Genomic DNA, 12,092 nt, shown 5'->3' on the forward strand with positions numbered 1-12,092 from the left:
GCAACTAGTCCATATTGGCACAGCATACAACATGGCAGGTCTAAAATTTGTTTGTAAATCAAAAGTTTGTTCTTAAGACAAAGTTTTGATTTTCTGTTTATAAGTGGATATAGACACTTAATATATTTGTTACATTTGGCTTGAAGGCCTTCAATGTGATTTTTAAAAGTTAATTTTGACTTAGCAGAAGTCCTAAATATTTAGCTTCGCCTAAATATTTAGCAGACCAATTAATTGGAACCCCATTCATAGTGACAATATGTCTGCTAGAATGTTTCAAATAAGAAGCTCTCGGCTTATGTGGGAAAATTATAAGCTGAGTTTTGGAAGCATTCCATTTTTGCAAGTAAGTGGAGAAAACATCCAAACTTTTTTGCAATCTACTACAAATGACACGAAGGCTTCGCACTTTGGCTGAGAGACCTGTGTCATCTGCAAACAAATCAGGTAAGTCAGAAGTAAAAATGTTATACAATATGGACCCCAGTATGCTGCCTTAGGGGTTCCCAGCCCTTACAGGTAATCTATCAGATTTGGAATTCTGATAGTTTACCTGCAGTGAGTGATCTGATAAATAATTTTGGATCAGTTTAATGATGTACAGAGGAAAATTAAAATTAATCAATTTTACAATCAAACCTTGGGGCCCTCCTTAGCCGTGCGGTAAGATGCGCGGCTACAAAGCAAGACCATGCTGAGCGTGGCTGGGTTCGATTCCCGGTGCCGGTCTAGACAATTTTCGGATTGGAAATTGTCTTGACTTCCCTGGGCATAAAAGTATCATCGTGTTAGCCTCATGATATACGAATGCAGAAATGGTAACTTGGCTTAGAAACCTCGCAGTTAATAACTGTGGAAGTGCTTAATGAACACTAAGCTGCGAGGCGGCAATGTCCCAGTGGGGGATGTAATGCCAACGAAGAAGAAGAAGACAATCAAACCTTCATGCCAAACACTGTCAAATGCTTTCTCTATATCAAGAAGAGCAACTCCAGTCGAATATCCTTCAGATTTGTTGAGCCGAATTAAATTCGTAACTCTTAATAACTGATAGGTGGTTGAATGCCCATGGCGAAAACCAAATTGCTCATCAGAAAAAATAGAATTGAATTGTCGTTAATATGAACCATCATTCTATTTAAAATAATCTTTTGAAACAGTTTGCTTATTGAAGAAAGCAAACTGATTGGGCGATAACTAGAAGCCTCAGCTGGATTTTTGTCCGGCTTCAAAATAGGAACAACTTTGGCGCTTTTCCATTTATCTGGGAAGTATGCCAATTGAAAACATTTGTGAGATAAATTAACCAAAAAGTATAAAGAGCTCTCAGGAAGTTTTTTGATAAGTATGTAGAAAATACCATCATCACCCGGGGCTTTCATATTTTTAAATTTTCTAGTAATAGATCTCACTTCATCCAAATTAGTTCCCAACGAAGGGTCAAAAACATTCAATTGATTGAGAATGTCTTCGAAGCTCCGTGTAACCTGATCCTCAATTGGACTAGTGAGACCTAGACTAAAGTTATGGGCACTCTCGAACTGCTGAGCAAGTTTTTGAACCTTTTCGCCATTTGTTAGTAAAATTTTATTTCCCTCTTTAAGCGCTGGAATTGGCTTTTGAGGTTTTTTAAGAATTTTTGTTAATTTCCAAAAGGGTTTCGAACTGGGATCCAACTTAGAGACATTATTCTCAAAGTTGGTATTTCTCAGAATAGCGAAACGTTTTTTAATTTCATTTTGCAAATCTCGCCAAATAACTTTCAACGCGGGATCGCGAGTTCTTTGGTATTGCCTTCGCCTCACATTTTTAAGACGGATCAGTAGCTGAAGATCGTCGTCAATAATAATGGAGTTGAATTTAATTTCACATTTAGGAATTGCAATGCCTCTGGCTGCGACAATTAAATTTGTCAAAGATACGAGAGCATTATCAATATCACTTTTTGTATCGATAGGAATATCAACATCAAAATTCCTATCAATAAACGTTTTATATAAATCCCAATCAGCTATATGATAATTAAAATTGGAGCTAATTGGATTACGTCACAGGAAGGTGATCAGAGTCAAAGTCAGCATGAGTTACCAATTGGCCACACAGCTGACACACAGTTAAAACTATAGATAGTGGAATATATAGATGAGCGAAGATAAATCCTCTGTCTCCAAACGAACTGTCAAACGTGTCTCCAAACGAGCATGACGTCACGATTTCAATGGAAACGTTAAGGGCTGTGACGTCATACGCGCGTGTGCACAGGCAAAAAAATCGACTCAGCCTTGCTTTCGCTCATCTATAGATTCTACTATCTATAGTTAAAACTAAATCAATTGTAGAAGGATTTCGACTGGAAGAAAAACAAGTAGGGCCATTGGGATATTGAATAGTATAATATCCCGCAGAACAATCTTCAAATAAAATGTTGCCGTTGGAATTGCTTTGAGCATTATTCCATGAACGGTGTTTGGCATTTGCGAAGAATTTTGATTTGTTGCGAGTCAGAATTTGAAGATCAGCTTTCAACAAGGCTGCAATGAAGGAAAATTGTCCAAAATTTGTTTCAACAGAAACTCCCAAGGTTTCAAAAACTTTGGTTTCGAACGAAGAAAATAATTTATGTTTGATACGTCTATTGATGACAATGGCGACCCCACCACAGGCGCTGTCAAGACGATCATTTCTGTAGATAAAATAATTTGGATCTCTTTTAATGGAGAGCCCTGGTTTTAAATAAGTTTCTGTTATAATGGCAATATGCACATTATGAACTGTTAGGAAGTTGAATAATTCATCTTCCTTACTCTTAAAAGAGCGGGCAATCCAATTTAGAACCTTCACACAGTTATTTGGATCCATGGAACCGGAGGCCGATAACAATTTTTGTGTGTACTATAAACCAACCTGAACAGCTTCAGGAATGGTATTTGCTTTGAACATTGCATCAATCATGTGATGCAATTGTTCAGTTAAAAATCAAAATCGGAATCAGTCATGCTACCTGAATCGGCAACATGACCGTTATTTTCCGTTGGGATATGGGTATAAACCTCATTTTGAGAAGAAAATGTTGTCTACCAGCAGCGATGTTTGCATACGTAGGTACATTCGAAAAATTGGAATTTACTGAAGTGCTTGCTACCCGTTGACGAGCGGTAAAATTTGTTTGTGAATTGTGGTGGGTATGAATTGCTCGAATCTGGGATCCGATTGGAATTTCCCGTCATCAATTTTGCACGAGAATTCAAAACTTTCTTGCGTGAAGGGCATTCCCAGAAATTGGATTTATGATTGCCCCCACAATTTGCGCACTTAAATTTATTGGAATCTTCTCTCACAGGACATGCGTCCTTGGCGTGAGAGGTTCCACCACAAATCATGCATTTAGCATCCATGTGACAATGTTTGGTTCCATGACCCCACTTTTGGCACTTACGGCACTGGGTGGGGTTTTGGAAATTTTCCCCAGGCCTGCGGAAATGTTCCCATGTAACACGGACATGAGACATAATACAGGCCTTTTCCAAACTTTTCATATTATTTAGTTCACTTTTGTTAAAATGAACTAAATAAAATTCTTGAGAAATGCCCCTCTGGGAAGTACCAGAGTGGGATTTCTTTTTCATCCTAATTACTTGGACTGGTGAAAATCCAAGTAATTGAGAAATTTCAATTTTAATCTCATCCAGTGATTTGTCATCACTGGGGAGACCTTTCAAGACGACTTTGAACAATCGCTCAGTTTTGCCGTCGTATGTGAAGAATTTATGGCGCTTCTCAGTTAAATACTGAAGAAGACGTTTGCGATCGTCAAAGGATCCCGGCAAAACGCGGCAGTCACCCTTCCTAGCAATCTGGAATGAAACCTTGATCCCCTGAAGGTTACTCAAGATTTCTTTCCGAAAACCAGAAAACTCGGCAACATATACCACAATTGGCGGAATCCTTTGTTTCTTCGCATGAATCGAATCACCTGGGCTAAAGGTAGATTCGATTTGCTCAATTCATCATTAACAAGTCGAACTGATTGCTCAGTTCGATAGGAGAAGAAACAATATCAACATTAGATTTAGAAGGAATATCTGAAGTCTCCAGCTTCCTTCTATCTTTTCCGCGCTTGGGCAGCACGGTCTTGAAACCTTGTTTCTTTGAAGGAAGTGGAGAATTCAGAGACTCCCCCTTCCTCTTGTTTTTGTTAATACTCATTGCTGAGCGTGGAGACGTGACCTTCCAAGAGTTTTTTTCCCAGAACGGTGTCTTTGCAGGATTATTGTCGGAATTTTACTTCCGCAAACGGGTCCAAGGTCGTACACTTATTACGTAAGCAATTTATCTGGGTTTTTCGACCCCCCCTCCCCCAATGTAAGATTTTTTTCATACAAATGATTTTTAATTTATGTGGAACGTAAGTTATTGACCTTGTTCGTGCAGCCAGCAGCACGTCGTCGAGCGCACATCAATCGGTGCACCGAAATTAAAACCTCACCGTGGGCTAAAAACTAAAATCAAGCGGTGATAGCTATTAGCAAGTGAACTGTGTTCGGCTAGTTAATTGGCCAAGCGAAGGTAATCTACTACCCATCCGTTCGAGTGAGGATATTGGGTATTTGAGGACAATTCATGGTCCGTAGCCAGTGACTGTAGTCCGTCGCGAGTGTGCCCAAATTCAGCAATCATAGCCAATCTCATATTTGGTCGAAAAGTGTGTGTGTCAAGCCATCCAAAAGACACGAAGAAGAACTACAGAAAACCGCGTGTGCAGTTCCGATCACTAATGTCCCAATCGATCTGTATTGAAGACGCTCGCATGTTTAGTGCACATAGTACCGCTCCCTGGGCCCTAAACGTGAAACGCTAGGCCTATCGCTACATTGGCCGAGTTGCCGTCATCTGGATACCGTTACTGTGATACCCCCTGCTAGTGCCCCTTCCCGGCATTTTCCGGTTCCGAAGAAAACCTCATCGGAACTTTCCCCGCCCAGTGCACCATACCACCAAAGTCGACCAACGAGAATCACAACGGCCGCAACGACAGTGTTAAGTTTAAGAAACACGGAATGAGCAAGTACCCTAAACCAAACTCCATTCACTTTACCTACAAAAGTTTTTAGAATAAAGTATTAGATTGCATGATTCTCCAAATTCACGTAGTTTTGTTAATTTATTTTCATATACAAATTCCTAATTTCAAAATTGTGTCTAGTTCGCCGAAAACCAAGGTAAGAGGTAAGTCAGTCCACCTAATTGATTAGGATTTATCTAGCGATCGCTCAACAGTAACGACCCTGTAAAGTGCGCGTTGCGAGCCTTTGTCTGGTACCGTCAACTGGGGGGAAGATGATCATTTTTAAGACAAAACATGCAATAACAATGTGCACACTTAACTCATTTTACAGTATTCGGTAAATTTTACCGAAATCTCAACAGCAGATCTGTTCGGTAATTATTTTACAGATATTTTGTAATTTTTTCCATTGTTCAACTGTCAAAATCACCGAATATCAGTAAAATTATTTACCGAACAGTTCTGCTGTTGAGATTTCGGTAAAATATTACCGAATTCGGCGATTTATTCTAAGTGTGTGTGTTTACATTTTAAATCGAAACAAATATTTTCAAAACATGTACTGCTATACGTTGCAATAATCAACAACTTTAGTTTTCTGAAATGCGTTCGCATTTATTAAAATAAATTGAATTATCACACATTTTTGAGTAATCTGGTTTGGGGTGAAGTTGATCAAGACAGCTCTACTAAAATCATTATGTCCTAGTAGTCAAAATACACTAGGTTATTCGTATGAATGTTTAATTTACTACGTAAAGAAGTCTACGAAGCCAATATTTGAAACGAAAATAGCGTCATTTATGACTATCTCTCTCTTTCTTCCAAAAAATACATTTTCATGATTATAATGGAAAAACTCGGATTTTCTACCTAGCGGTAACATTACTTGAACGGATAATATTGTTGACTACCGTTTCATAAAAAAATGGCACTTTTGACTGACACATCAAATGATCATCTTCACCTCAATGATCATCTTCCCCCCAGTTGACGGTACCTAAAACTCCTAGTATAGAGCAGTTTAGTCCCACCTAACACCAGGACGTGTGCTTTGAGCAGCACACGGTCGCTTTGGTGGAGCGTGCTTACGGATACATGCAGCTTTTTATAGAAGTTTAACAGGGTCCACTGTCAAACCCCACCACCTGCTAGGCAGACACCACAACTCGCGGTCAGTTCTACCTCGGGAATTGACTACCCGTAGACCTCCAGGGTTACGTCATCTTAACATTAGGAGTGAACTTTAGTTTCAGTACCCCGTCGTACATAAGGTTCCATAAAACCGGGCCCAGTATTGAACCTTCCAGAACTACTGCGGTAATAGATATGCTTCTCTTACCGGCATTATGGCTTGACAGGCTATCCGCAACTCTATATAATGAACTCTGGGTTTGACAAATCCGATGGCCTTCCCACACAAACCAACAGGTAGCCGACGCCTTCACCTACGTGTTGATGGTGTTGGTTTGCGTGGGAGTGCTATCAGATTCGTCAAATCGACGTTTAAATATTTGTTTACAAAAGCAGATAAGTCGTTTTGAAAATTTGGTATTGAAATAATCATTTTTCAACCAAAGATGTTCTCCATTTTTGTCACGATTTTTTTTTTAATCTTTATTAAGGTGTTTTTTTTTATTTTACTATTCGTATGAACTGTCCTGGACGATGCTCGTGGAGGACCAACGCGCACTGGGAGTTTTCGAAAGGAAAGTGTTGCGTACCATCTATGGTGGGGTGCAGATGGCGGACGGTACGTGGAGGAGGCGAATGAACCACGAGTTGCATCAGCTGTTGGGAGAACCATCCATCGTTCACACCGCGAAAATCGGACGACTGCGGTGGGTCGGGCACGTAGCCAGAATGTCGGACAATAACCCGGTGAAAATGGTTCTCGACAACAATCCGACGGGCACAAGAAGGCAAGGTGCGCAGCGGGCAAGGAGGATCGATCAGGTGGAAGATGACTTGCGGACCCTCCGTAGACTGCGTGGTTGGCGACGTGTAGCCATGGACCGAGCTGAATGGAGAAGTCTTTTATGTGCAGCACAGGCCACTTCGGCCTTAGTCTGAATAAATGAATGAGCGGGAAAGCAGCAGCATTTTCTTAGCTAGAGCATATCGCTCCCCTGTCCCTATAAATACGGTAGGTAAACGCATTTTCTCTCATCAGTGCCGAATACTTTCATGTTTTCGAATTGATTGGATCGATACTATCACGATTTTATCTTTCATAAGGAACCGACAACTGTGGCATCAGTTCAGGGCAGACAATTATCAGTCTAAGCTGTTCAGTTTCTTCATATGGCGTGCCAATCACGACGATAGTGACGATTTCTACAATTATTTCTTCCCGTTTTTGAATGACCGATACTGGATATTGGCGTCACATTGGAACGAATAGTTGCAACCAGTGCATGAATTATTCATCTTATTGAAGAATCATCGGCCCGAACCTTGCCAAACATTTTATGAATAATCAAAACATAAAATGGTTTTCTCAGTGATTTTGTTCTTCATTGTCTCACTCATTTGATTGCCATTGATGGTGACTGCGTGCGAACAACTACATACCTAATCTCAATTGGACGACTGGCTCGGATCTACAAATTCGGTCAATTACTTAAATCATTGAAAATGCGATTAGTTTTACAGAAATTTGTCAGTTTGTAAGCCATAAATGAATACTCACTGATTCATATTCATTCCGAAATTGACTATACGTACAGAACCGATCCATATTGATATAATGAAGTTTTGGTCACCGAGAAAAACCAACATATCCCAAATATATATATGCGACTATGCATATGTTCAGTAGTGAAGAAAGAAGAAAAATAGCTGCATTAAGAAAATTCGATTATATTTAGTAAGCCTTCGTGAGAAGTTTGATAACATAAATTGAATGATAACATATATAACGAGCTATCTGCGGCGTTAAAATACCAGGACTCGTCGCTGCGGCTTTTTAGGCTTACGACGATAAATTTTGTCAGGACCGGTTCAGTTATTTGTTACCATTTGCATGGTTATGGTCAATCTATCGTCCGTTATTTTGCAGAAATGATTCGTGATCGTTTAAACTCATTGTTGAAGGCAATTTTTTTTCGTTTTTTTTCTTTTTCTGCAAGCTTATGAAACTCAAAACTTCATTTTTCAGAAACGGCAATTTGCGCAATCAATTGAAAAGATCGCTCATCAACATGGGCCCCAAACATTGCTCAACCAGAAACAAATAGTCTGCGATCTGGCACAAGTAGGTTTTGTAGGACATTCCATTTCATAAGATTAGTAACATAACATACTTAGTCAAATTTTAATGCTCAACAGTTCGCAGAAATCATTCGATGGATCGCTGAGTTGCTGCGGAATGTTGACGAAATTGAACGTGCGTTCTCGGACGATGCTTCGATCGGGTCCAGTCAGATGTTGAGCGATACGGCAACTCTCTGTCACAAAATATTCAACAGCGTTAAACGAATGCAGGCTGAATTGGAGCAAATCAATCAGCAAAAGTCTGGCGAAACCCGAGAGTCGAGCGGTGTTGATGGTGACGAAGGTACGGACTTGGTGAGCCTGGTGTGGAGTAGCCAGCTAGAGAGTGCCAAATCTGCATACTTTGACGCGTTCTGGAAGTTCCAGACGTTGGTGAGGAACTATGAGCAGAAGATGGAAGAATGTAAACGAATTGGTAAGTACGAACGGTGAGATTTATGGACTCTTCGGTAGGTTTCCAAAATTATGGTTATTGCGTGTTATGAAAATGCTCGAACTTTGCACATCAATAGGGTAACTAGCCCATAAACTTTCGCTTTTGCAATTTTCTTCCTACAGTTTCATCTCAGAGCAACATATCGCGTTCGCAGTGCGACATCTCACAACCCACAATCGTTCCGACTGATACCAATGTGGATACAAGCGATCAACAGTCCTCCCGGCGTCACTCTTTGGAGGATCAAAATGGCCTCCAAAAAACTGCCACAATCGACAAAGCAGCAGCGTCCGAAACGCTTCAGGCCGTCGAGGGCCGCTATCAAGATCTGCAATCCCTGGAACGAACAATGCTCGAAATGCGTGATCTGTTTGTACTGTTTTCGACTCTGGTGATGGAGCACGGCAGCATGCTGAACCTGGCGGAAACCAAGGTTGAAGACGCGGCTCAACATGTGGCCGTTGCGGCAGAGGATATCAAGGAGGCCTATCACTACTATCGGAAGGCCGGAGGTGGGAAATGGTTATGCATAGATGTTAGTCGCTGCCTATTGGTGCTGTTAGCATTTCTGGTGGTGATTGCTGTTTTTTTGGCAATAAAGAAGTATCTGATTTGAACTAGCGATCATTCACTCTACGGGTTTTACAGTCTTATAAAAAATACATCAAAAGAAATAATCGATGAAATTCCTACTCAAAATAATTCACATAACGAATAAACCCATAATGTCATCTAAATCGTATTTTTCTATTTTCACTCAAAATAATTGTCACTTTAATTCCACTATAAAAAGTCACGTAAACTTTAAAAATCGAAACATTCATCGGCCTTACTGGAATCAAATAAAACTTACTAAAAGCTCAAGTGCATCTTAAAAACAAATGTAGTGGAATTCATTAGAAAACATTGAAAATAATATTTATATACTCTTCTAGTGAATTCTACTCAAAATGAATGTATGAAAAATATATGAGTGGGGTTCTCAGAGCGAAATGTATGTTTATCAACTATCGCTAATGAAACATTTTGCAAAAGCATTATGAGAACGATTTGCGAAGCAAAATGTTTGAGTATGAAATAGTTTTCAACTCCCATTTTGCTCTCGTCCGTTTCTAGTGGACGGGATACACATCACTAATAGGGATAATATAGAAAAAAATATCAAAGTTTCACTTAAATTTTAAGTAAATGGCCAAACAAAAATTCACTTCAATTTTATTTTATTTTCTAGTGAATTAAGAATAATGAGAGCCCTGGAAGCAAATGACTGCAAAACAAGCGAAACAAAACGATTGTGCTCCATGTGGGTCAGGCGATCCTATCGGGAACGCTCATTTGCGATTGAATCTTTTTGGTTCGCGTGATTGTGATTGATTGGTTCAGATGAACTCATTTTTTGATACGTTTGTGTGGTTGTTTACCGAATAATATGTTAGGGTCATATTGATCGAGAAATGTAAATGTTTATAGAATATAGTCTTCTTATAATCCAATTATAAAGTTCGGTTATAATATGACATTTATCTTCAAAACTCATCAATTATGTGGCTATGTGAATATATGCTGCCATATGCCCCCGGGCACGCGTTGGGGACATTACAATTTTCACACTAAAATATGTAATGCGGCGATTCTTACGTCGGGATTTCCCACCAAATAAATGGTTATTTATGTGCTTGAAATGAATAATGTCCACTCCTGGTTCATGTAAAGTGCACCCCGGGAACTGGTAGAAGGGTGCATTTCCGTTTTTACGCTGAAGTATTCCAAGCTTTAGCAGTTTGTTCTTGTTTGTCCATCAAATTCCAACATTCGAATCTGATTAGTGACCACAGTGACCACGCCACTACTAGAACCCACAAGGTGTCGGCGAGGATTTTTTTTTCTCACAAAACTATGCCTTGCGACAGTTTTTGCTTCTCCACTCAAAATTGATTACCGCAATCACATTATCCGCTCATGGATCCCGTAAAAGGAGTACATACATTTTATCTCGATAGTGCTTATACCAAAATATTTTTTTCCAAATGTTATACAACATTTTAATGCGTGGAGTCATTCACGTACTACGGAATAATTTATAATGTGATTCAGATTCCATTGAACGAATTTAGCATCAAAACATTACATCAAAAAAACAAACATCAAAACACCAACTTAGAATTCGGAAGTAGGGACTTCCGAACCGAACTTTCTTCCGAAGTTTCATCTAATTGATGCGTTGTTCCAACTTCGGTATAACAAGCGTTCTAACTTTGTTCCGGATAGACAATATTAAGCAGCGTGCCGAAATCCTTTTACAGTCCTACGTAACACCAAGTATATTATTATTCCATAAAATTCAGGGAACAATCGAAACTGAATCTAAGAGTATTATCAGCAAAAATTCAAATTGTATGGGGAGATTTGTTTTCAAACTGAATCGGAAATATGCATTACATCAGCAATCCGTTTCAAATTCATTTTGAGTAATGATTAATGTGACCAGACGTCCCGGGAGGCTGCATTTTTCAACTTCGTTCTACAAATGTATACCAATTTATACAGCATTACAAATATTTTTATAATTTTTTTGGGCCGAAATCTATGGAATGGAATGGCGGGAACATTGAAATGGGCACTAGATCGAAAAAAGCTAGTTGCTATGGAAAACGACAACAAAACAAATGCCATTTCTTGTTTTTGATGTGCATATTATTGTCCCAAGGTGGTCTAGTAGCCCTGAAATTAGAACACCTCGACATAGGGAGAGAGAATCCCGAACGAAATATGACCAGAATATATCGAGATAAAGAGATATCGAGATAGGGAGGCTATCGAGTAGTACACTGCCAAAAATATCTATATATTATGATATATGTGTCGCCGTTTTAAATTTTTGCAATAGCTCCACCCTAATATAATCAATATAGAATCACACATAAATTAAATAATTGCTTATTCGAGACCACACATAAAGTTAATTTGGATATATATTTTATTAGTAACTCGCGTGGAGAATGGTTATGTGTGCGCTGATATACATCATAAGTTAAATCTATGGATTTTTGCCAATAAATATGTGTGGATTTTTAGTAGTGTAGTAAGCGGAAATGTATGCAGAATGAAAACTATCGGCATAGGGAAAGATATAGAGATGTACACTCCCGGCCAAAAGTTTAGGTTCACCCTCGGCAAAAGTTTTTGGCCGTATTTTTGCCGTTTTATATTCGATTTCGGGTATTGCTAGTGTCAGTAGATTATGAGTAGTAGGTGTTTGAAACGAATAAATTTTAATTTTTCATCCGCTAAAATATTACCTTAAGATACACATTC

General features: G+C 39.2%; 1 protein-coding gene across 1 annotated transcript; it reads left to right on the forward strand.

The window, feature by feature from the left end:
* The first annotated feature begins 8,128 nt into the window (after positions 1 to 8,128).
* LOC134207267 (syntaxin-1A-like) lies at positions 8,129 to 9,503 on the forward strand. The gene is made up of 4 exons (XM_062682989.1): positions 8,129 to 8,161; positions 8,226 to 8,321; positions 8,396 to 8,756; positions 8,900 to 9,503. Exons 1-4 carry the CDS (start codon positions 8,129 to 8,131, stop codon positions 9,391 to 9,393), a joined length of 984 nt encoding a protein of 327 aa, XP_062538973.1. The 3' UTR covers positions 9,394 to 9,503.
* The last annotated feature ends 2,589 nt before the right edge of the window (positions 9,504 to 12,092 follow it).

Source organism: Armigeres subalbatus, chromosome 1 (assembly GCF_024139115.2).
Source record: "Armigeres subalbatus isolate Guangzhou_Male chromosome 1, GZ_Asu_2, whole genome shotgun sequence".
NCBI classification, from domain to species: domain Eukaryota; kingdom Metazoa; phylum Arthropoda; class Insecta; order Diptera; family Culicidae; genus Armigeres; species Armigeres subalbatus.